This window comes from Phoxinus phoxinus (genome assembly GCF_949152265.1).
Source record: "Phoxinus phoxinus genome assembly, chromosome: 1".
NCBI classification, from domain to species: domain Eukaryota; kingdom Metazoa; phylum Chordata; class Actinopteri; order Cypriniformes; family Leuciscidae; genus Phoxinus; species Phoxinus phoxinus.
The window spans coordinates 23,875,643-23,900,865 of record NC_136876.1 but is presented as its reverse complement, the minus strand read 5'-3'; the positions used below and the strand labels follow the sequence as shown (position 1 = coordinate 23,900,865).

Below are 25,223 nucleotides of genomic sequence, written 5' to 3'. Positions count from 1 at the left end.
TATTAATAGTATAATCGTATAAATTGTCCTATGTACTGTAGCTTGATGCTAATTGTAGCTCTAATTTTATCAGTTTATATTTCATGACGTTTGACATTGTCAAAAGTTCATAAGAAAAGTAAAGTTTTGTTTTCTAGAAAGACTATTTATAATAGGTATTAGGTGGATAAATATATATTGATCAAAGCGATGTGAATGGGAAAGCCATAATGCTAGAAAAAAGGCCAACCGATTCAACATATCATCTTCAAAAAAAAAATTGTCTTTTAGAAGGATCCCAGAATAATCTGCTTCCCTAAACTCAAATGTCTTAGTTCTTCATTTGTCACAAAAGTACAACAGCCTGAAGTATATGAATCAAAAATACCAAAAAAGTATGCATATCAAAAACCCAAATTGGACTTGGGTGCAGGATAACAAAATAGCAATAATGAACAAATAAAAATAATGTCCAAACACTGAAATTGTAGTTCCAAACAATCTATTTGCCAAACAGCGCAACGTTTTGACCAATCAGGTCTTCATCAGGCACAATCCCCTTGTGGAGTGAGATGTATCTCTTTATAAGCACAGGTGATAAACACACAGAATCATGCAACAAATGATTAGAAACACAAACAGTTATGCAATCGATATGTGTAAATAAATGTATAAACTTTACTTTACATTACAACTGTATTTTGATGTTGAGTGTTCCATTGGCCAATCAAAAGTTCTACACACACACACACACACACACTTGCTGTCTTCATGGCCACTTAAACACTTTGGCCAAATACAGGAAATATGTTAGTGGTCTAGTGCAAAGAACGCAAGTGTGGGGATTATCACGTTCTGTCTGTCAAACTGTTCTCACGCTCATGAGCTTGTGAAACTTTTTGAACGACCATAAGAGTTGTTTGTTTGCCAATCGAACATCAGACCTCAAGCTGTGTTTATCGTTGCATTGAACAAGAAACATGAACAAGTAATTAACCAACGCCACCTCACAAGTCTCAATAGTTACAAGTGTTATTCACAGCTATTGCAAGAATAGGGGCTTACGTTTAGTTATTTGTCCATACAGAAAGTATACGAGCCGCTTCTTTTTTCTGTTGTATGAACAGATCTTTACACCTGCTGGTAAAGATGTTTATGAATCCCAAACCCTGGTTATCTGAATATAGCCGATGTATCTTCTAATTAGGTAAAAAGAATTTCACAATCATTTAGGAGTGGCCAAGGAAGTGAGCCAGCATCTGGTTGTCACGTTAGACAGATAGAATGGCAACATTAACGTCCAAATGGGCATTCTCAGTCACTTGGGTGGGACATACGCAGTCGCTCACTGTGAAATCAGACACACTCACCCACACTAGAATAACCCACATGCTCACCCACGCTGGAAACATGCAGACTCACCCACACTGACAAATAAGACAAACTCGCACACTCTGGGATTTATCTAATCCTCAATAATGTGTCCAGAAGACCTTCTGTCTTTCACAAACAGTAACAAACATAAACAAGGCACATGCATCAAACTAAAGGAAACCCAATTCTCTTCAAAGCTGGGAGAAGAGCACAGGGACATTAATGATTCATGCCTGACTGAAAGACACACACAAGCATAGTGACCATTCTCTCTCACCTCTGGGACAAACAGGCCCGCTAATAGCTCGAAGTGAGTCAGTGACATGGAACTCGAGTGTGCGCTTTGTCCCGGTCCTGTCAGCACTCTTGTGCTTGGACGTGTTCCTTCATTTCTTTTGAAAAGTCCAAGAGCAAACAGATGTGTAGTTTTTTCAGGGGGTATGGGATGAGAGCGAATCAGCGAATAAGTGTGGCGAACATGAAGAACAAACTCCCTCAGTATGCGGGTATGCACAGACAGGAACACACACTATGAGACAGCCGCTGCAAAAGGCACCTTACAGTTGTGACAGCTTACTGTATGTTTTTGGGCCCAAAACAGATTTTTGTTGATCGATTTCTGAGTTGTCTCGTTTTATAGGTAGTCCCGTCTACTGAGAAACCTCAGAGGCCCAAAATCTTACTTCACATAGCTTTCTATCAGGTTAGAGGCCATATTAAATTTAACAGATGAAAACGAGGCTGTGAGGGATGGACTTACAGTCCTTACTGTGTAAAGTCATGTCATTATCAAAAAAAAATTCTACTAAAAATATTTTTCGTCAGCTGAACAATCGGTATGTTGTTAAACAACAGCACAATCCACTGAGCGCACTACTTGTATTTCTCACAGCCTCGCTTTCATTCCTGACTAAATTAAATATGGCTTTACCCTGTAAAGGTCTATTAAAGGCCAAATTATGATTGGCTGTGATTTTTTGTTGAACGCAGTATATCACTTTCAGCAAGTGCTGAAAAATGACATGACGCTAGAAACTTGTATGTGCCACTGTGCAGACACTGAAATAAAATCGAACGTGAGAAGTAAGCAGCGGTGATAAACTGCCATGCCATGTGCTGAAGGTCCAAACTGTGTGGGCGGGAAGGTATGGGTACTATGTAAATGTGCGAGGACACACACCCAAAGTTTTCCTTCCCAAATAAGGCAGAGATTTGAGAGATTCTCTCAAAGACCCAGAGCTGTAACACCATCCAGCAGTCCCCCATTAAACCTAGTAGTAGCCTCTAATGACTCACTGAGGGAGATTCCCTCTGCCGTACGGGTCGACAGAAAGTGTGTGAGTGCTGATCACATTATGAAATAAATGTTTTTCTCCTAAACACATTGGGAACAATTATTTGCCCCCTTTTATTAATTATGTTTGCTACCATCATAAAATCATGTGTTTTAATGAGGCCCAATATCCGGTTAGGGTTACCACTCAAGACGAAAAAGATACGAGGACATAGAGACGTTGGTCTTGCCATTGTGTTGGTGCTTACTGTACATCATTACTACAGCAAACCGACAAAGATAGACCGGTTATTGACAATACCGTCTGAAAGAGCAGATCAGATTTCATCATTTGCAAAATGACAGTGCAAACAAGTCAGTCCTGCAGGACTTGAAAACTAAATTGGAATGTGGGCAGAGTGAACAAAGCAACAACTCTGACAGCACTAGACCAGGGGCCTCATTTATAAAACTGTGCGTAGGATCCTTACTAAAAGTGTATGTGCGCCCAAAAGCCAAAAATGGCGTGCGCAAAAAAATATTCAGACTTATAAAACCGTGCGTACGCCAGAACCTGAGCAGGATTCACTTTATAAATCCAACTCAGCGGAAGATTGTGCGCACACGCGTGCGTCTCCTCCCCGAAATAACCATCTATGGAGCTTACAACGCCTAGTTTTACTATGCATATCCTCATCTGCATATCATTTGCATATGATTATTCATCCACGTGATAACATGTTTAACGGTACAAGACATTAGGAAAATATGAAATATGGATGTGCCGTCACATTACATTAATAAAAATCATTTAGTAGCCTATCCTTGCCTTGTTTTTGAATAAATAAATCAAATATGTTAAATACATTTCAGAGAAAGTTTTTCTCAATCTTTTCCACTGGCCAAATAGTATTTTTAATTGATTTATATATTTAATGGAAACAGATAGACCTTGTTGTGCATTATATTTGCACAATCTGCTATTATCATGATAAGCAATCTCTGTAGATAAAACATTGAATTTTTCATACCAAAGGAAAAGTGTTCAAAAGCATTGCATCCACAACAAATATTTATAGGCTATTTTTTTTATATATATATTTATTTATTTTTACTTTTCAGTAAATGTCATGTAGGCTAGTTTAAGTGTTTAACTCCGTTAATGAGAATGGCATATTTAATCTAAATGTTTATATCAGAAATAAAACATAGTTTAAATCATTGTTTTATATAAACTGTAGCCTATTTATGATTAGGACTCATAATGAAGATTTACAGTAGTACTTCATCAGCCGTTAGATATGCGTCAGTTTCACTAACGGCCCAACACGCTCGCTGGCGCGGACATTTAAGATGTGGATATTTGCTTCAAGTGATAGGCTTGGTGAGTGAAATTATATTTGTATTATCTTTCTGTATATGTATAATTTTATTTTGATTTTCTGTCTAAAAGTGACCAAAAAGACATTTAACTCCAGCTCACCATCGGTGTCGCCAAACTGCTCCGTCTCCAAAACGTTTGTACGCATGGGTTAGAGTTTGCGTGCAGGTGCGCACATTTTCCCGTCAAGTTTGTTTTTATAAATCACAACTTATGCGTCGGAAGTGGCGTAGGCCTCTTTCGGGGCCTGTTTTGTGCGTACGCAATGGTTATAAATGAGGCCCCAGATCTGTACTCATAGGGCTGTCACTTTACGATTGCACAATCGATCGGACCAACCAAAACAAGTTTCGAAAACGAAAATAGGGAATCGATTTTATATATACTTTTTATATTCATTTTAAACGAATAAAAAAAAAATAGATGTAACAAAACTCACAAACAAGCAGAAAAAGAAAATAAATAATTCCGAAAGTGCAATTTTACCCTAATAACTTGAGAAGTTCGATATAGAAGCACTTCGGGTTTTGGACTGTAGATCCAACTATGAAGAAGGACGAAGTGGTATGCAAACTGTGCGATCGTGAGTTCCCATATCATAATAAGTGTCGGCTACGTTCAATTAAAGAAAACACATGGCCTGTTCTCAAGTGAGTCCATTTAAAGTTTCATTTTTGAACAGTTGTCTATAATGGATTGAATCATTACTTAAAATAATTTTGGAGATTTTTGAATAGCCTAAATGATAAATGCAGCCCTGTTGTAGACTGCGACAGATGTTTCTAGTCCACTGTCTGATTTGGAGAATGTAGCGGCCCTGCGTGTTTATCCTACACAAACTTCACGGTCAATGTAGGCTAGTCCTTCAGTGAATTTTAAGTTTTATTTTCAACTTCTTTTCATGGGCTACAATCGCCTACGTTGGCAAAATTTGTTTGACATTTCTTATGGTAAACACAGAAATGCCCTCTTTACGTTCATCCTAATGGCTGTTAGTTGTCCGTGGATTGGCCTATATTTGGCGTTGAAATTGGAAACGTCTTTAGACATGGAAAATCGATTTTACAATCGATTCAATGAACACTTATGTCTCAAAAATCGAACAGGGTTTTTTCACAAAAGTGACAGCCGTAATAAAAACCCTGATCAGTCTTTCACCTCATACAATAATAAGATGAACTTTAGAAAAAAGACTTGGACTACATCTACTTATTTTATTTTTAGAGAATGTGTGTGTGTGTGTGTGTGTGTGTGTGTGTGTGTGTGTGTGTGTGTGTGTGTGTGTGTGCGTGTCCTCACGTCTTACCATCTGGAGATCATCAATTCGAGAGTTGACTCCGGCTGCCATTTCTCTCCTCTCTTGTGGGGTCTCAGGACAGGGGTATAGAGATGCCCGAAACCTAACATAGATATATTAGTAAAATACTGCATTAGATATTTATTGTGATTGTGCAGAGTACACAAAAATAGTGGGGAAAAAAGGAAATAACACAATGCAATATGTATGACCATGCAATTAGATTTTATGAATTTGTCAAATATTTGTCAAAAGTTTGTAGAGCCCTGCATTTCAGCCCGAGCCCGACGGGCCCCGACTTATTTACGCCCCTAGGGCCGGGCTTCGGGCCAATTTTCACGTCATAGTTCACACGCGGGCCAGGCCTCGGGCCTGTTTTAGGCTTATCCTTCTTTTTATAGCCTATTTCAGACATGTATTAAAATTAAATATGAGAAATTGACGATGGAAAAACAAACATAGAAAGACGTTTTAAACCTATCACACTGACATATGACTGACACATGACAGTCTGCTCGCGCTCACGCACACACACACGCACGCACACAGGTTTCCCGGCGGCACGACCCAAGATTTGCGCGACCGGCTCACTCTGTTTTTAGTGTCCCCGCCAGCAGCAGAAGTATAGCGAGCGTGACTTCAGCGCAGCTGGAATAGTTCAAGAAAAAAGTACGACTGGATTAAAACCATCCACTGTGGATGCTGTGATTTTTCTTCACGATGCTCTGTAAGAAACTGTTCTTAGCCATGTTAGGGGGCTGTCTTGTTGGTTTTCGTTTGAAAAAGACTTTATTTTTATCAGTCTATTTTTATCACTATTGGAAATAAGAATGGCCATGTTCTGTAGTGAAGACTTGATTTTTGAGGTAAGATAATCTGCATGTTTGTTTTTAATTTAATGTCATTTATTTGATTTGTTTAGATTGTATAGCTTTCGTTTGCGAGCGCTGTTGCGACTGTGAGCAGCAGAGCAGAGCACGGGCCGGGCTAGGGCCTGAGCGTCTCGGGCCAGGGCCGGGCTAGGGCCTAGATTTGAGGCCCGTGCAGGGCTCTACATGTTTGGATTCATTAAGATTTTTATGATCAAAAGGGGCAATAAAAAAATGATAATGTTGCAAAAGATTTCTATTTCAAATATATGTTGTTCTTTGGAACTTAATTTTTTATCAAAGCATCCTGAATAAGCAAAACAACTGTTTGATCATAATAAGAAATTGAGCCCCAAATCATCACATTAGAATGATTTCTGAAGGATCATGTGACTGAAGACCGATAATGTAATGGGAGTATTTAATGATGCTGAAAATTCAGCTTTACTATAACAGGGAAAAAATTACTTTTAAAAAAAAAAAATATACTAAAACAGAAAACAATTATTTTAAATTGTAATAATATTTCACAATATTACAATTTTTACTGTATTTTTGATCAAATAAATGCAGCCTTGGTGAACATAAGAGACTTCTATCACAAACAATAATAATAAAAAAATCTTATTAAGTCTTATTAAGTCTACAAAATCTGAGAACAACCTCATGTTTTTTAAATCTCATGTAAATATGGTTTTCTTTTGTTTCGGTCACTATGTTGTGTGACTTCTTATTGGCAGTGATGCTCTCGTACCCTTCACAAATCTTCTTGACTCTGTTCTTCAGCTGGTCTCCCTGGAAGAAAATGATGAACACCGACTTGTGCACATGGTCTCCCTGAAAAAAAGAGGAAGTTGCCATTAAATATGCAGTTTATTTAACAAATAATCCAAAATGAAAATTATATTTTTAGCTTGCAAAGTTATCTAAAAGTTATTTATTTTTCTCTCTCACAGGGCAAACTTACTGTGGCGGGGTCCTCAAGTGGGTCCTCGATGTCTGCCTGCCGCAGGAAGACGTTTCCACGGCAAACTCTCCACAGCATCCTCTCGAAGGTGGGAATCCTCTCTCTGCCTATCACCCCTGCAACAAACCTGCAACCAGAGTCAAACATGAGTGAATTATATCATTATCCACCAACAGCAGACATCTGGATAATCAAACTGATATTCAAAACAACAAACATTTGCTGTACTTCAAAAGGTTTAATATTAATATATTTTCAATATATTTAAAATATTATTTTATTTTATTTTGGTGGGTTGCACCAATAACAATGAATCTTAAATCTGAATTAAATCCAGTTTTATTAAATGATACTGCAACACCAAACTTCTTGTTACACATGTATAATGTGTAATCAATTACATTTAACCAACATTTTGATCTTATAGCCTATTTTATTTTTTTACAGTAACCCTAGGTTAACTTCAATTCTGTTTTTCCATTACTTTAAACCTAGATTGAAACGTCAACTAGAGATTCAATTTAAACTTGCAGCTGAGGTTGTGCTGGTGAGAGACAAATCTCTGCATATAAAGTTTAATATATTAATACAAAAGTTGCATATGTCCTCAGGAAGCAAAGCACTTGTATCTGATATTTTGGTTTCAGATCAGAGAGAGTTATTAAGGGCAATAATAAGCCATGAAAAAAGATCTCAATGCGTTACTCGTGCTGACTGACACACCTGTCTTTAGCGAACGTAAAAAAAGTTTGAGGGGGGGTGGGGTGGGGTGGATCTGATGTGTAACATTATATTAGATCCATGCATAAGGTCTAAATATAATAAATCTGCTGTCGTGAATCATTAATGCTAATCAATCAACAAAAGAAAAGAGGAAATTACTCACTGCTCTTGACTAAATAGCTTCTGTAGCTTTATTATACCGTAATCTGTTTATTTGTAATGAATAACCTAAAGACAGCGCAATGATTACTTTTGATTATTCAATTTCTGCATTATTTCTTACCTGAATGCTTCTGTTACCCATTAAAACCTAATCACACATCTATGTGTGTTTACCTTTAAGACCTGATCACACATCTATGTGTGTTTACCTTTAAGACCGGATCACACATCTGTGTGTGTGTTTACCTTTAAGACCTGATCACACATCTATGTGTGTTTACCTTTAAGACCTGATCACACATCTGTGTGTGTGTTTACCTTTAAGACCTGATCACACATCTGTGTGTGTGTTTACCTTTAAGACCGGATCACGCATATGTGTGTAGTCACCATTAAGATTTTTTTTTAAATGCAGTTGAAGATTATGGCCAAGCAAGTCAGTCAAGTTGAAAGCCAAAGTAGTAAGGTCTCAAATGCTTTTTATTCCATGTTTTTATCTACTATAGAGCCTGAGAAATTAAGATTTTAGTAGGCTTTGACAAATTTTGACAAATATTTCTGGAAACCCTTAGGTTTTAGAATGGGGTTTACAGGAAAGTACTTAGGCATTAAAAAAGCCTTTTTTAGCAGGTGTTTTAGGCCTAAATGGGTTAAATAGATGTCAAATGAAAAAAATAAAAAAGTAAAGCACTATTAATTTAATTTGTTTCTTTCTTTCTTATATTGTTTTTGTTCTACCGTTTGTTTTTTGCATCTCTGTTCTTATTTTTAACTCTTTCAGTCACCATTTTTTTTTTTTGCCACCCACTGACAACATTTTTGGTCATTTTCACAAAACTTTCATGGTCCCCATGCAATAAAATAATTATTTCATTTGATACATTGCATTTTTAGATATTCCTTCATTTCTTTCTGCTTTAAGGCGAGACACTACAGGTGAATAGGGTACAATTTTTAAATAATAGATATCACCATGAAACTTCCTCAGTTGATTACTTACACAAGTTCATAAAAAAAATGTATTACAAGTTTTTGAAATTTGTATGTTTAATTATGCAAATTAGGTATTATCTCATTAAATATGCACACTTTTGCATATATTTTCGGTAGATAGATCTGGACATATGATAAAGCCAGGTGCAAAATTCTTTTTTCATTTTGTTTACACACAAGATGAAAAAAGATGTTCAGAGGGATTTCAGGATATATGCTTTCATTACCTAGGAAATCAAAATATACTGTCCATAGCCTTAAAAAATCGATTTTTGCCATATTTTTTGGATTAAAATGTCCCATAAATCAGGCCAGGAATGATTTATTAACAAATCCCTCTGAACATATCTTCAGAATACTGCTAAGTGTATAACTGGAAAATTTGGTGTACATGGGTGCTACATAGGCTGAGATGTTTCTACTGGAGGATGACAAAAAACCCATTTTGAGAAAAAGGCATTTAAAGATTTGTAATGTAAAAAATCATACTTTTTTAGTAGAAACAACAATTTACTGACACAATATCTTATCAAATAATTAGCAACAACAATACAAACCACCTTAATCACATCAAAACTTATAAACACAGCATTTATGGCCTTTAACTGAGCAGAAAAACAGTCAAAAACACACATCTGAGTGTCAGAGCGCGTCACGTGATGCATCTGAACCAATCACGTTGTCAGAAATTGACATCAGCCAATGAGATTTCGCTTTTAGGGTTAAATGCCCATTTTACTTTCACGATTGGTTGCTGATTAAAAGGAAATGACCATATTTGGATCCGACAGCATTGTACAGAAGAGAGAGAGCTTTTCAGACGTGTGCGTGATTAAAGGAAGAACACAGAGATCGCGGAGCAGCGCGTTGATTTAGAACGCCAATTTTTGTTGAATTTCGGAGAAATCTACAGACGCAAATAGACAAAGTGTAGTGAAATAAAGACCTAAATGTGTATTTTTGACTTTTTTTCACCACAAGTCTGAAAGAAGACATGTTATTGAAGACAAATAGCCCAAAATCTCAAAATTGACCAGTGAAAAAAAAACGATGTTTTTGCCTGCCGTGTCTCGCCTTAAAAAAAAAAGTATTCTAGCTTCATGAATTCTTATTTTATCAACACGCAAATGTGGGTAAGTTAAATAAAAAAGGCAACATTTTGAACAGAAAGCTGAGAAAAAGCGTGTTTATTTCAAAGACTACAACACGCGCATAAGAAAATGCTTCTTTCTGCTGCTTCTTCATCTGTGTTTTGATCCAGAGATTCTGTACTCTTTCAGAAGATGCGTAATGGTGCCCTCTACCGTAAAACAGTAAAAACATGTATTGCCGGAAAGTTCCGTCAATGGCAAGGAAGCATTGTCAAAACTGACGAAAAATAATAACAAAGATAAAATAATAAAAATAACTATATTGTGATTATTATTATAGTAATTATTATAAATAAAAGAATTGGAGGAAAAGATGCATCGATAATTCTTTTATAATCGAGTAGTTACCCTCTGAATCGTAATCAATTGAAGCGTGAGGCAAGTGAAGATTCACACCTGCCCATGGACAAAATCAAGTCCTGCCCTACTTTTTTTCTTGTAGTTGAGAAGCCATTTCACTTGGATATAAAATCCTTGCTTTGAAAGGAAAGTGCTTTCCTTTCATTCAGTGCTCGGAAAGGAAAAAATATGTTTTAAAGGTATGCCAGGATTATTGATCATAGATCAAAGACAAACCCTGCTGGCATTGGCAGCCGTTACATAAGACTGTGTGTTAAATCCCTCTTTATTACTTCAATCTCACTAGCATAAATCTATTAAAAAACAACCTCCCCCATTGTATTGAAATTTTTACAGCTCAATCCAGAACAATACGACCATATGACTACCATTTAAACATTTGATGCATTTACTATCCATACACCCTTAAACTTAGACCTGTTCTACATTCTTCTAGAGCTATGGCAAAGAAAAAAATAGGCAGGCAAATCAGAAAAATCACAAAATGCACAATCCCCATTAACATCTATGTTTCATCCAAGCATATGCACGCATACACTGCCCGGCCAAAAAAAAAAAAAAAAATCGCTGTTCAGACTTAAATAGGCAAATACTTGAGAGTCTATAACTTAAAGTTGATCATTATTGCTGTGATTATGTTACTAGCATGTTATACTTTTGGCAACCATTCTTCCAACTCTAATTAATGAAGGGCGTAGCTTTTAATTTTTTTAACAACCATGTAGGAAGACACGCCATGGTCATATTCCAGAATGACAATGTCAAGATTCATCAATGTCAAGATTGACTCTTGCATTGTCAATACAAGATATTGACCAAAAATGTATGCATCTCTTCATGGAAATAACATCACAACATTTATTTCCATCAAAAGCTGCATACAATGTATTGACAGTGCAAGAGTCGAGCACTCTGTAAAGTCTCCTCCAGCACATCCCAAAGACTTTCAATGAATTTAAGGTCTGGACTCAGAGATGCCAATTCATGTGTGAAAATGATTCTTCATGCTCCCTCCCAACCATTATTTAACAGTTTGAGCCTGCTGAATCTTGACATTGTCATTCTGGAATATGGCCATGATGTGTCTTCCTACATGAATAATAAATAAATGAAAAGCTACACACTCCATCAATAAGGGTTAGAAGAACTGTTGCCAAACATATTACATACTAGAAACATAATAATCACAGCAATAATGATCGAGTCATAGACCCTTAAGTATTTGCCTATTTAAATCCAAACAGTGACTTTTTCAGGCAGAGTATATAAACTTATTTTTTTCTAGAGTTTAAGCAGTAACTGTGAGCTGTTATCTATAATCTTTAAGGGATACCGCTTACGAGGTAAAATGATGTGGAAATTTACCAAAAGCAATTCAGAAAAATGAATTCTAGACACAGTTCTAGATATTAATATCTAGAACTGCGTATGAAGCATCCATGTTTCAGCTGTCTATTTAAAATAGCTCACTAAGACAGAGAGATCAAAACCCAGTGACAAACTCACCCAAGCCTGAGAGGAGCGACGCGTCCGACCTCTTTCGGTTCCAGTAGATTTGACGACTCTTCCAAAAGAGAAGGATCTTCCATCTAACAAAAAGAGAAAAAAACAATTCATTAAGTTATTCATCTCTTTCTGTAAAAATTATCTTATCTGATAATTAAAATTACAGATTTTCTCGAACTAGAATCTGTTCTAGATCTGATGAACTAGAAGTTCATTCTAGTGTTGTTTTAGGAAATAGTTTTCCAATAAAGGTTGTAGTTAAGTAGTCAAGTACTTCCTTCATTTTATACATAAATAACACATTTATGTGACCTTATGTCATCGTAATTCTTCAATGGAATAACCATGAAAAACATGTATTTCACAGCCAATCGTATTATTTAATAATCCCCATTCAGCCGATGCACTTATTACAGGGATAACCAGAGGTGATGTGCCTATCTCAAGTGCACAGGGATGGTATCACATGAATGAGTTAATTTTAGGGTTTGAAACTGCTATTTTTTCTTTTAGATGTTTAACCACTGAGCCACACCATCCTCACACCACCCACCACCAGTCTCTGTGAGCACCCAACAAGCTTGTGTAAGAGTAAAGTGAATGATTAAAAGACAACTTAACTGCATACTCTCAAATTATATTTTACAACTCGTAAAATAAATATATCACAATAGCATGTTAGAGTTCAGATCAGTGTTCAGGAAGCAGAGAAATGTATGGTCAAAAATTTCTGAAAGGCTGAAAGATAGAAAAGAAACACCCTGGTAGGAGCTAATTATCACGGGCACAAAAGGCTGTTTTTTACATTTTCAAGGAGTTTGTGAATAGGGAGTCGAACACCTTGCAGAACTGGTCTTGGGAAGGGCAGTTTGACATCATCATCAGCGGCTGAGATGTGGCCAGGAATTCAGAGAATGGCCTTTCAATCTGTCAGACATGCATCTGCCTTTGTCAGCGCGAACATTATCACAGACATATGGAAAAACATGTTTCGGTTCCTCTGTTTGTGTTATTGTACTTCTTCATTTGACTATTGAATGGTGGCCATTTTACACGGTAAAGGGGAACACTAAGTTCCCAATTCAATTTAATTGGAAAAGAAGTGGATTCTTATAACCAACTGCTAGCAATGTCATCTTTTGACTCATCAGAGGTGACTTCATTCAAAACGAATTAAATAGTATTTCGCTTTTATTTGGTCAAAGAACAACATGGAGGATAAGTTTATGACAGTCTTTTATGGCTTTATTGGCCATTACTTACATGAAACATAGGACAAAATATTACAGTAATCTTCTCATTGAGCTGCAGCATATTTTTGCTCGAGCTGAAGCAGTAACAGAAATAATTGTGGTTGCACTGACACGTTTCACACCGCCTGTGTGCACAAAGCCTGTGCACAAGAGAGTCTGCAAGATCATTAGCAAAGCTCTCTGCCTGACATACCGTGTAAAATGCCTCTAAGACCACAGGAAACTCTAAACGCTAAAGGTTTAGTAAGAGATGAGATGAGATATTGCATATGAGATACCTCATCAAAGAACTGCTGTGTTCGTCTGAGGATGTGCTTGAGCTCAGTCAGCTCCAGGAAGTTCTTCTTCAGAGCTTCTTGGTTGGTGTTGATCTCCTTCAGCTCATTCTCTAGCTTTTCAAAGGTGGCCTACAAAAGGACAGAAATTATTTGGTGCACTAAAAAACGTTTACAGCTGTCAAATTCACACAGATTAGCTCTACTGTTCCAAAACCTAATAATTAGCTAATAAGCTCAAATAGAGGCAAAATAATAAATTGTGTGTGTGTGTATTAGGGCTGGGCGATATGTAAAAAATATGTTATCGATAATCGCCTAAAAAAATATCGGGATATCCGATTATATCGTCTACCCAAGCGCCGCCCCGCCGGACACGTCACTGCCGACATATACAGTTAACACAAGTCATGTTGAGTTTGGCTGCACATTATCTAATGATAGCCTGCGATTCAGTTAGTTTAATTTAATAATTGAAACGTTAAAGGTTTTACTTTGGTTAGTTTGAGCTTAAACGAGCATGAAACATTAGCTTTGTTAGTGTTGCTAATCATTTCCACACTGTTCTCATCGCATCTGTGTTTGAAACAAATTTAGTTTCGCGAGAAGAACTGTTAAATACAACTGAACAAAACAGAACACAATTTGGTGATTGTAAGAATGGTGAATGCATGTTAGCAAGGTGTCTTGCTTCTTTCTTTTTTTTTTTCAGGTCCGATATTTCGCCTGATTTAATGATAAGTTTAATTTCCTAATATTGTGTTGCCCAGTTTCTAAACTTGTATTCAAACTATAATATATTTGTTATTTGTCTAAAATTAGGAATTAAAAACAAATTGTTTCGTTCTGCATGAGCAAAAACGTTTTTCCTCCTCCTTTTTGGGTTTAGATTTCCAAGGTCACCAGCCGCTTACGAAATAAAAAGTACTGCTTTATTTATTTAGAAACAGAAGTCATTAAAAATTATATATTTTTTATTTATTTTTTTTATCTAAAGCAAAACTATAACGCTCCCAATATAGCCTACTGTAACGGAGCTGCCAACATTGTAAACTCCGAACGCGTGCATGAGATAGCCTATAGCCTATTCAAAGCAACGCAATTTCTTCATCCGTTTGCAATATAACGAAATTTAAATTAAAAATTTAATTACAATGGTCATGTTTGTGCTATTTGATGTGCAACATTTAAATTAATATTCAGAAACGGGTAAAGTTACTTCTAACGTGTTTTTCTGATGAACTTTTATTAGCCTGTAAACCAAATTAAAATAGGCCTAGGCTACTTGATTATATATAGGCTCATCTGCAGAACAAAATTGTATAAAAAAAAAAAGAATAGCATACGAATAATAAAAAAATTATATAAAGATCAAGAAATACAGAAATTTTTTTTAACAAAATTGCAAAAGTAAGGATAAATGATGTTTGACAGAGAACGCATCTCAAGGTCGCATACACAGACTCATGTTGCAGTTGGAGCAGTCAGCACCGAACAACAGGCAAATCAAATATTAAGCTCATTATAATTTCGGTGGAATCGCGGCTTACTATGCTGAATTGGTGCTCATGAAACATTTCTTAATATTTTTTTCTGGATGATTTGATGAATAGAAAGTTCAAAAGAACAGCATTTTTATATAATTAATTTAAATGTAAACACTTTTCAACATAATTAACTACTTTTATCAAAACTTGTCAGTATTGAATTAAACATAAGACTGTTTGTAATCAACATTTCTCTCTTTCCATCCAGCATCTCTGATGTATTTTTTAGCACTGTGTATGTCACAAGGCATTAAGTGATTTGTCTTCTCAGTGAAGGATACTTATCCAAAATAAGGTCTCTTAGAAGGCAGCATAATTACAATTTCTACCTTTTGGAACAACCTTCACAACCTTGACATACTGCCACTTTAGGCAGCTCTATGTTTGGGAACAGAGCCATTTTAATTATGGGTTTTGATTTTCTGATTATGATCATTTTGAGCCTTATTTTGAGTTGCGCATAAGGTTTTTTTATTTATTTTTACCTCCAAGTCAATCATGTCTCGTGGAAAAGGGACCTCTGGGTTCTCCCCCGTGTCTACAACAGGTATGTTAGCCTTTTTGATTTCCTTCTCAACAAATCCTTGAAAAGAAAAAAACAACTGATATAAAGCAGAGAAAACAGAGCCAGAAAAAAAATATGTTCTTGAACTTCTTTCCACAGAATTTAATCAGAACACAGGATGCTGTGTGAGCAATGATTTCAAGCTCACTATGTCAGCAATGCTGACTCAATAACTTACTTAGTTTGCGGTCCATCTCCTCACAGCGACGGACTTCATTCACAAACTTCCTCTGGAAAACGTTCACATCTGGGTTCAACTGCAATATAAAAGAGAGGAAAAGTAATTGACAACTACCATTATTTTAAAGACAACAATAACACTGTTGGCCGATAATAACTAGAAGAGGGTCCAAGGAAGAGTGAAAAGTCCTGAGAACTCTTAGGCCACTTTGAGTATAGTTTCACAATCACTTCCTATATGATGTCATAACGTCTGTGTATCTGTTTGCCACTTAAATCTTCTTTGAGTGTCTCTGTGTGAAAGAATGGCGTTGTTTTGCTGATACACACTCACACACACATGACACTTACTGTGTTTTCAGTATCTGACGTCCTAATATATATACATATATATATATATAACTGTATACTAAAATGTACTTCTCAAAGTAATAATAATATTAGCCTATTATTTCTAAGCTAAGGAATATTGTACAACCAAGATATGTTTTAAATTTATACAGTTCTGTTGTACAGCATCTTATATGACAACAACAACAAAAAAATGTTGTTATAAATTAATTGTTAGGCCTATATTTTCATTTGACTACATTTTAAAAGCGTGATTACATTTTTAAAATTTATATAAATTTGTATTTAATCATAGAACACAGAATCCCCCATAAAACACAGAATTTAGGGAAAAATAAAATGGATTTTACGGGACCCTAAATTAAAAGGATGCTAGTTTAATTGTGAAAAAACAAGTTTACATCTTTTCATTCCTTCTCAACAAATAAGTGGAAAGCATTTCCTTTACCAATAATGGTAAATGAATATCGTGATAAATATCGATATCGTATGGAAAAAAATATTGTGATCATATTTTTGGCCATATCGCCCAGCCCTAATCATAGTTGATCCATGATCCTTACAGACCAGGCCTCATGGTTCAGTATGCATGTGATTTGCGGATTAATGGCAAAGTTTAACCATCATAGAGTGAAAGTTTATCATTTGCATGCGTTTTGTCTTGCCAATTTAGTACTAATGCACTGTTATGCACTGTGCGTACACACCCGAAGCTTGCACTCAGAGAGGCGGATTCTGATTCGCGAACAGCGAATTGATTCCCCTTTCGCATCTCCTTGCGCTTGAATGGACACACACACAAAAATGATGTCAAAATACCTGTCTCAACAAGTATTCTCGAAAACACAGGATATTGTCATGGATATTTTTCTTACACAAACGCATCGCTTTGCTTCAGAAGGTTTATTATTACACACACACACACACACACACACGGACCCGTGTGGAGCACTTTTATGATGGATATAGACATACTCTTATGAACAACAAAACAGAAACGGCCATTCAAGCTTGAAAGAGACAGGACATTTTTTAATATAACTCCGATTGGATTCGTCTGAAAGAAGAATGTCATATACACCTAGGTTGACTTGAGGGTGAGTAAATCATGGGCTAATTTATCCCTACTATCCCTTTAAGGAGTTGCAGTTATCATTGAGTCTATTTAGTTAAGTCATTTCATGTTTATTCATCTTCGTGGTGTGAGTTTCTACTACAAAACTATTGCGTTTGTGACACTACAATTGTCTTACTGCATAGCCTATTGATTCTCTCTTAAATCAAAAAGCTTGAAATTTCCTTAGTTCAAGCATCCTTGGAGCATTCAGCCACCAAATTACATTTTACACACAATGTAATGCTGACATTTGCTGACAATGATGTCAGTGTTATTGCTATGAGTCACTATGAATGAAGCGCCTTCTACTGTTGTTTGACAATGAACCAGAAATGTTCCAGGAACAAATATCAATATTTAATGGTCTAAACTTACATCTCTAAACTGCACCATTCCAATCTCCCCCAGCTCACTGACACAGCAGTAGGCGGACTCAGACTGGAGGAAGAGCTGGGCCAGGGTCATCTCCTCACTGCGGAACAACTCCCCCATAATGCACTGCTCTCTACTCAATGCACTAAGGGGAGAATGTCTGGGGGAAGAAAAGGAGATAACAAATTGTAATAAATAATATAAAGACAAAAATGAAAAGAAAAAGAGTAAACGTTGGGGAATATTTTTTGTTTGACAGCAGACAATTGATTAAGCCACATTTGCTGTGCAAATGCAGAATATTTTACTTTGACCAAGAGGAAGGAAGGAAGACAGGCCCTTAAAACAGTACATTGGCATGTTTAACCTCAGTTATACACAACTATAGCTACACAAACAATCCTGATCTCTTTACTGATTTTGTTATGCTTCCAGACCTGTGAGATGATGATGCCACAGCTAAATGCTCTGTCACGGCGAGCTAAACTTCATTGGATATGGCAGATGGTTCACAACAACGTCAACAAAATCATGTGAATGTTCTGTTTTCAAGGCTTTAATATTCAATGGTCATATGGCAGTACTGTTCTTTAAATAAAATTCAACTAAAAAATGAATTAAAAATTTGATAAATATAATATCATTATGCATGGCAAAACCCTAATCCAAGCAGTTTAAATGTAAAACTTCTGCCTCATTTCATAACACAAAAAGCACAATTTTCCATCGAGACTATGTAAAAAAAAAACTACACAACTTCTTGAACTAATGATTGCTTAGAAACAATAAAAAAAGCTTCCGCAATGAATCTTGTGCCCAGAGGACACCCAAGGAATGTTATGTTCCTGTGCCGCTACACCATTCTCGTGGCATGTGATGCTCGAAACAGCTGTGGGAATAAGCACATGCCATCTCAGAGGAATGAGGAAAACACACAGGAGCATTCAGCGATTACACAGAATAACCTCATGAACTTAACTTTCCCTGGACCTACAGCTACAACCGCAAAGAATGTGCTCTCCTAGGGCATCTTCTCAGTGCATTGCTTCTGGTGCTCTCAAAGCAGTGAACTGTAAATTGTAGCCCATTCTTCAAAGCAGTCCTTCACTTTGTGTGAAAGAAGTTTACGATTCATTAAGAACGATTGTACGATGGACTCCACTCACAGGGAGCGGATTAAGGATTAAGCTGCACCATGTGACTCTCCGTACTAAACATTACCGACACAGAGGCACTTTGTGGCATGTTAAGACAGAAATAAAATCGATAGAGCACAAAAAGCCATGTAATGCTTTTGTTAGGTCCATTTTACAACTTTTAAGTGCTCCAAACGGCACAAAAGCTGTCTTGATTTCATGGGTAATTCCACACGTGCTGAATAATGCAACACTTTGGGTAATTATCAAGATGCAGATACTCTTTCAGCTGTCTCTGTGTATCCTTCTCTTTTTTCCATTCTCCTGTACAACTACATACAGCTATCCCAGCATCATCAGGTATCAGTGCAGTGGACCAAAGCAGTCTCTGAAAAATAGATCTGCATATTAATAATGTGAACACCTGTGGTAGGGCTCCTAATCAGGTTTAATCTGTACTTCTATAATCTGACTGACTAAATCAACGGTGGCAGAGCAATAGAATAGAACAGATTGGACCAGAATAGAATTAGAATAGAATACTATATGGCCTCATGAAACCATGAAAACTGTTGATGGTACAGTTGTCTAACAAGAAAGTCACATTTATTTTTTTATAGCTCTTTATACAATAGAAATAAAGCTACAAAGCAGCTTCATTGGTGCAAACTTCATTCAAACATCAAATTCTGAAGTAAAGCAAGATGACTACATCAGCTCAATAAAACTAAAACTATAAAACTACACAATAAAACTACAAAAACTACATAAGCACAATATTGTACCATACAACAGGGGTTTTCAATATTTTAGATGCCCCGGACCCCCAATATCCACGTTGAAGGGTTGGACCCCATCCTTATCCTTAAATGGGCTATTATGTTACATTATTACGTTTTTTTTCTTCTGTTAGATGTATGTTAGATGTACATGTATATATAAATGTTATGTTAATTACATTACTGCCTATTTATTAGGTTTAATCTTATTTTTTTATTATGTATTTATTTTCAGATCGGTTTTACTGTTTTCCCATACACAATAGAATGTCATACAGATATTACATTTATACATAGAGATTATATTAGCAGTAAGTTACATTAACGTTAGCTGCTTTGCTAAATGAGCGATCCAAAAAAAAATGTAACACTTGTTTTTAGTTATACTATAGTATAGCACTACTACACCCAGCGGAAATGACTTGCAATGTAATGCAAAATCGCGTATTTTCATCGTTGAACTGCAAGAATGAGTAAACACAGACACCGGCTTATTAACTAACGTTAGCCTGACAGAGGACATTAGTGTAACGTAGCTGTCAACCCAAGCTTATGCGTCGTCAACAAGTAGCTAACGTTAGTGGGGCAAAGTGCCACTTTATTCACTTCAGTATTAACGTTATGCTATGAAAGATGGCAATGGTCTCTTCTAAAGTTCCAACTTAAACATTAAAACACACAAGCAGCCATATTAAAGAGTTAAAGCGCTAACGTTAATGCTAATGATCCGGACCTCGACAGGTTGTTACCTCAGATAACTTTTACACTCAACAACGTATCGCAAAAACCTGAAAGAAAACACGCTAACGTATTCTGTTCTAAATTCAACTCACCGGGCGTTGCAAAATAGCTAATAAGTGAGAATAAAGTTATTTCAGTAAGAACAATGTAACTTACTGAGTTTAAACGGCTGAAATTGGAGTGCTGTAGTAGTCTCTGAATCCTCTGCGTCGTAAGCATCAGCTGACCAGAACGAGGCAGAACGAACATGACGTCATGAACAGCCCAGTCCTGCTCACGTGACCGAGGTTACCTGGGCAGAGGAGAAGAAGGGAGGTTCCGAGGACAGTCTGAAGGTGGAAGTGGGAGGGTATCTGTTTGTTAGATGGTGCTTTCTTGCCGTTTTTATTTCTTTACTTAGCATATTTTTTATTATGTCGATAAATATTTCCCAGCAACACTGTTGAATTGTAAATTATTTGTTATTTTAGTGCTACAGTGATGACATTTTCAAAGGTTAAACATTTTGTATATTTTCATATGTGTTTTTCTCTCTCGCTATTTTCACTGTTCCTTGCTCCCTTTTGGTATCTGTGGTTTGCTTTTTGTATGATGGTGGTTACCTTGGTAAAGACCACATCCTGTCTGTCTCAATAACATTGACCAAATGCCTTTGATCCTACAGGACTACTTCACTAAATAAAGCACCTCTGTAGAAAATAGTGATGTCATCAACCAGCTCAGTTTGCTAAATATTATGTTCCCACTGTAAAAACAATTGTTTGGTTATCTTAAAAAAGCAAGTTACCTTGTTGCCTTAACATTTAGAGTTTGTAATTAAAAATGTGACTTAATACAATGAAGAAGAATGGTTTAATAAACAGAAAATCAAAATAGCATGTTATCTTCACACATTAGTTATCGAAGTTGATTTGACAAAAGATAAAAAGTTGTGATAACAAATCATGAAAATATTTTTTTTTTACAGTGTATGGGGGGCAGTTCTCCTCTGGCCAAACAAATCTACTTGGGGTGAATATGATTCCCGGCCTTAAATTGATACCAGAGCAAAGGAATAGAATAGAATAGAATAGAATAGAATAGAATAGAATAGAATAGAATAGAATAGAATAGAATAGAATAGAATAGAAGTTATTTATGTCATCACAAACCCAGAAAACTGTTAAAGTTTCAAAATTGAGCTTGATGTAACCCTCTTCTATCTCAAACAGTGACTTGATCTTGAGAGCTCTAATGCCAAGAGGTCACTCTCTGCCTGTAGAATCTGTCACTGCCTCTTTAATGACACACAGAGGAGGATGGGTGAACAAGCACCAGTGTGAGAATTTAGAGTCACAAGGTTGACAGGACTATTCCAAAGTGCTGTGAGCAAACAAACCACAAATCAGAGAGTTTAAATCATTCAACCCGATAATATATGACGTATGGGTTATGGAGGTTATCAGGGAATGCTAGATTTAAAACAAGTTTAACTCAGCTAATCTCAATGTGAAAAAAGTGGACCAATTTACTTGAATTCACAATAAAAAATTATATTCCAGTAAAGAAAATAGTGCTTGTTCTTCATGGACATATTATTAAAGGATTCATTCAAAACAAGAAATAAATAAATACAATTCTGTCATCATTTACTCACTCTGTCATTCCAAACATTCTTTCTCGCTTACAGCAAAAAAGGAAGAACAAATATTAGCTAATATCCATCCATTCTCCAAACTTATTCTAATATAATGTATATTTATATAATTAATATGTTTATCTCACAAAACCAATTATTCATGAACTCCTTAATTCGTAATGATCCGTCTTCATCTAACTTATATTAACTTATATCAGCCATAAATGTCAGTCGGTTTGATATGGCTTCAGAAGATACATACAGTTCACAAGTATAGCATGGACTATTTTAGGTAGCCTAATGGTGCTATACCCTTTTTGAAGTTTTAATCCTTCAAAATTGTAACTGCTTGGAAAAGAGCAACCAGGACATTCATAAAAAAATGTAATCCATAAATGATGAGAGGGCATTTTACAAGTGCACATATAGGGTTAGAGATTATTTCTCAGTAGTCATCATGATCCTCCTTAACATGCATTGAGGCCTCAAGTGTGTTTAGTGCAGGGCAGGCTATGTTGGTAGCAAAAACCAAACAAAAGCATTCACCATATGGAATACTGTCCTCGCTGGCTTCTACTCTTCTATGAAGAAAGTGTTTGTAGATCTGCAGCATGCGGGTGTTCTTATTGTTTTGGAATGTTTGACTTAGAACGTGGTAGGCCTATTGTTTTTATGGCATATAATGGTCTTATTATGTAAACAATAGGCCTATTTCTGTTCTGTGCATTCCCAACTATACGTATATAGCCTATTGGGACTTCTAGACCTTAGAGTTTTATTAACCGTTTTTGAGTGAACGTGTGTTAGAAATTGTAGCGCAAAATAGCTACACAAGTGTGAAGAGTTATAAAGGACAACTATTTATTACGATGACACACCTTTGTTAAATGCTTTCAACATTTATTAGGTAACATAATATGACTGCAAATGTTTTTTTTTATTTTGAGTGCAGAGAGTGCCCATGGCCGCAATTTTAATTATATATTTTTTTACAGTCTATGATGCTTTTAACAGATAAAGCGTGACCTAGAGGCTACTGATGGCATGTGTACTACACCCTCAAACCACCAGGAGGCACTAATGAACAACACATTAGCACAGGCCAAGAAGAAACTACACCGTCACCCTACCTGAGGGGCTGAGAAAATGAAAACACACCTACTGTAGATGTTTAAAAGACTCGTTGGTTATCAAAAAATAGTTGCACCATACTAGTTTTGCTAACAACACTTTTAAAATGAGGACACTTGAGTTCTGGTTTGATGCTATCTCACTGGCCTAGAACAAATATAACTGTGATGCCTGAACAAACGCATTTTATTCTTAGATAGAGCCAGGACAGATATTTCCCAAGATACAGAGTATAATGTGAAATTTTGAAGTCCATTAAAAAAGAAATAACCTATATGAAGTGCGAAGAAAACACCTAGACTGCAGGGAAATGAACCGTGCAAAAACCGCTCCAGGCTGCATGAGCAGGCTTCCTGTCTGAGGTTTTTCACAAGTTATATTTCACTTAACTGACACTGAGATTATTTTGTCTTTGAATTATAGTGATATATAATTTCCCTAACTGCCAGAAGCTCTACTCTCTTGCCAACTTTTTAGCCTGTTTTATGTTTTCTTATAAATGTATTATTATTATAAAGGTTTTTATGGCTTTTTCACAGTTATAAATTCCTTTTCATGAACAAAATGTGAGCATGTCTTTGACTTATCTTATAAATAAGCAATAATATAAACACAAAAAAGACACAAGAGGTTAATACAGCTCAAGAAACCTCAGAGAAACTTATGCTAGTGTGCTGTGGTGTTTATTTGTACAGTACGAAGGCCCCGGGAAGCATAATAACACACAGAAGTAGACCAAACAAGATTGAAAATACCATCCTACTGTTTTTATGGCTAAAAACTAAATTTGTGTGCCTTTTTAGTTGCATGCTTTGGGAAGGAAGGTGTCAATGTGCTGTCCCACAAGAGACTGCATGCACTTCTTATTGCAAAAGCCTCTGGTTTCATAACATTACCTCAGGCTCTTTGATCTCATGTGATGGTTCCCATGTGACAGAAGCATGAAGTACAGCCGGTTTGTGTAAGAGTTGCACATTTTGTTGCTTTAGATTTACCTATCAGTCTCCCGGAACCTCAGTTTCACTCTTCAATAAAAAGATTCCAAAAGGTTGTTTTTTCAAACCATTTTTTGATGCCATAAGAACCATTTTTAGTTCCGACAATTGAAGGTATTAACTTCCATAAATACTACAGAAGTCAATGATGACTGTAAACTGTTTGATTAGTTACCAACATTCTTCAAAATATATTCTTCTTTTGTGTTCAACTGAAGAAAGAAACTCATACAGCTTTGAAATAACATGAGGGTGAGTAAATGATGACAGATTTTCATTTTTGGGTGAACTATACCTTAAGAAATTCCTTTAAAGCTTTTCGAGGAACCATTGATGGCTGATGCCAATAAACCTTTATTTTTACGAGTGTGTCAGTCTCATATATTCTAGTTTCTCTCATTATCTAGTTTCTCTCTTATTTTTATAACCCTCCCCAAATGCATTTTTTGTTCCATAGTGACATCATTACAAGTCTATAACATTCATTACATTACACTCATCAACTGGATTGTACATGCTGTTCTTCAACATCCTTATGATTGACAGGCCAAGAGCAGGAGATGTTTAGAATGAGCTTCCTTCTCACATTCCTCGCTCGAAGGCACACAATTCTATTGATCTGTTTTTCAAACTTTGTCGTGATTTAGTGCCCACTGGAGACAGGTTTAGTCTAAGAGCTGTATCTTACTTCACCTTAGGTCGCTCATATTTCAACCGAATCACCACTAGACTATGTCCTGATTTAATCAAAGGACTGATCAACTGAAGCTAGATAATAGTTATTTATGGACACACACACACACACACCTCCAGCACACATACACACACAAGAATTTCCTGGTTATTGTTGTGTTTTCTGTGGGCTGATGGAACAGAGTACAGATGATCTCCCTTTCGATAAAGCAGTATCGGCTATTGGATTCTACGGGCTCACTTTCAAGAGCTTTAAATAAATAAACTCCATTAATGTGAAATTCTCCAGCGAAGAAGATGGAACGAAGATTGACAAAAAGATTGTGTTCCCTCATGTCTATTGCGACCTATTTCATCTCTATATGCAAATAGGCTATTGATGTTATTTGCTGCAAGGCTGGAATCTTACGCAACTTTTAAAATATGTACTGATTT

At 36.2% G+C, this 25,223-nt stretch overlaps 1 protein-coding gene across 9 annotated transcripts in view; it reads right to left on the bottom strand.

The window, feature by feature from the left end:
- Positions 1–20,675, bottom strand: part of atp6v0a1a (ATPase H+ transporting V0 subunit a1a) — a 34,231-nt gene extending 13,556 nt beyond the window's left edge. For 3 of the 9 annotated variants that reach the window (XM_079630693.1, XM_079630694.1, XM_079630696.1), the window contains exons 1-9: positions 20,508–20,638; positions 17,699–17,855; positions 15,854–15,932; positions 15,596–15,693; positions 13,567–13,695; positions 12,036–12,118; positions 7,141–7,267; positions 6,928–7,010; positions 5,314–5,407 (exon numbers count right to left, since the gene is read on the bottom strand). In XM_079630693.1, coding sequence (XP_079486819.1) covers positions 5,314–5,407; positions 6,928–7,010; positions 7,141–7,267; positions 12,036–12,118; positions 13,567–13,695; positions 15,596–15,693; positions 15,854–15,932; positions 17,699–17,815 — 810 coding nt within the window. In that variant the 5' untranslated portion in view covers positions 17,816–17,855; positions 20,508–20,638. Of the gene's footprint in view, positions 1–5,313; positions 5,408–6,927; positions 7,011–7,140; positions 7,268–12,035; positions 12,119–12,875; positions 12,963–13,566; positions 13,696–15,595; positions 15,694–15,853; positions 15,933–17,698; positions 17,856–20,443 lie in introns of all 9 variants that reach the window. The other 6 variants (XM_079630688.1, XM_079630690.1, XM_079630691.1 and 3 more) reach the window with 5 other exon arrangements.
- Between the last annotated feature and the right edge of the window lie 4,548 nt (positions 20,676–25,223).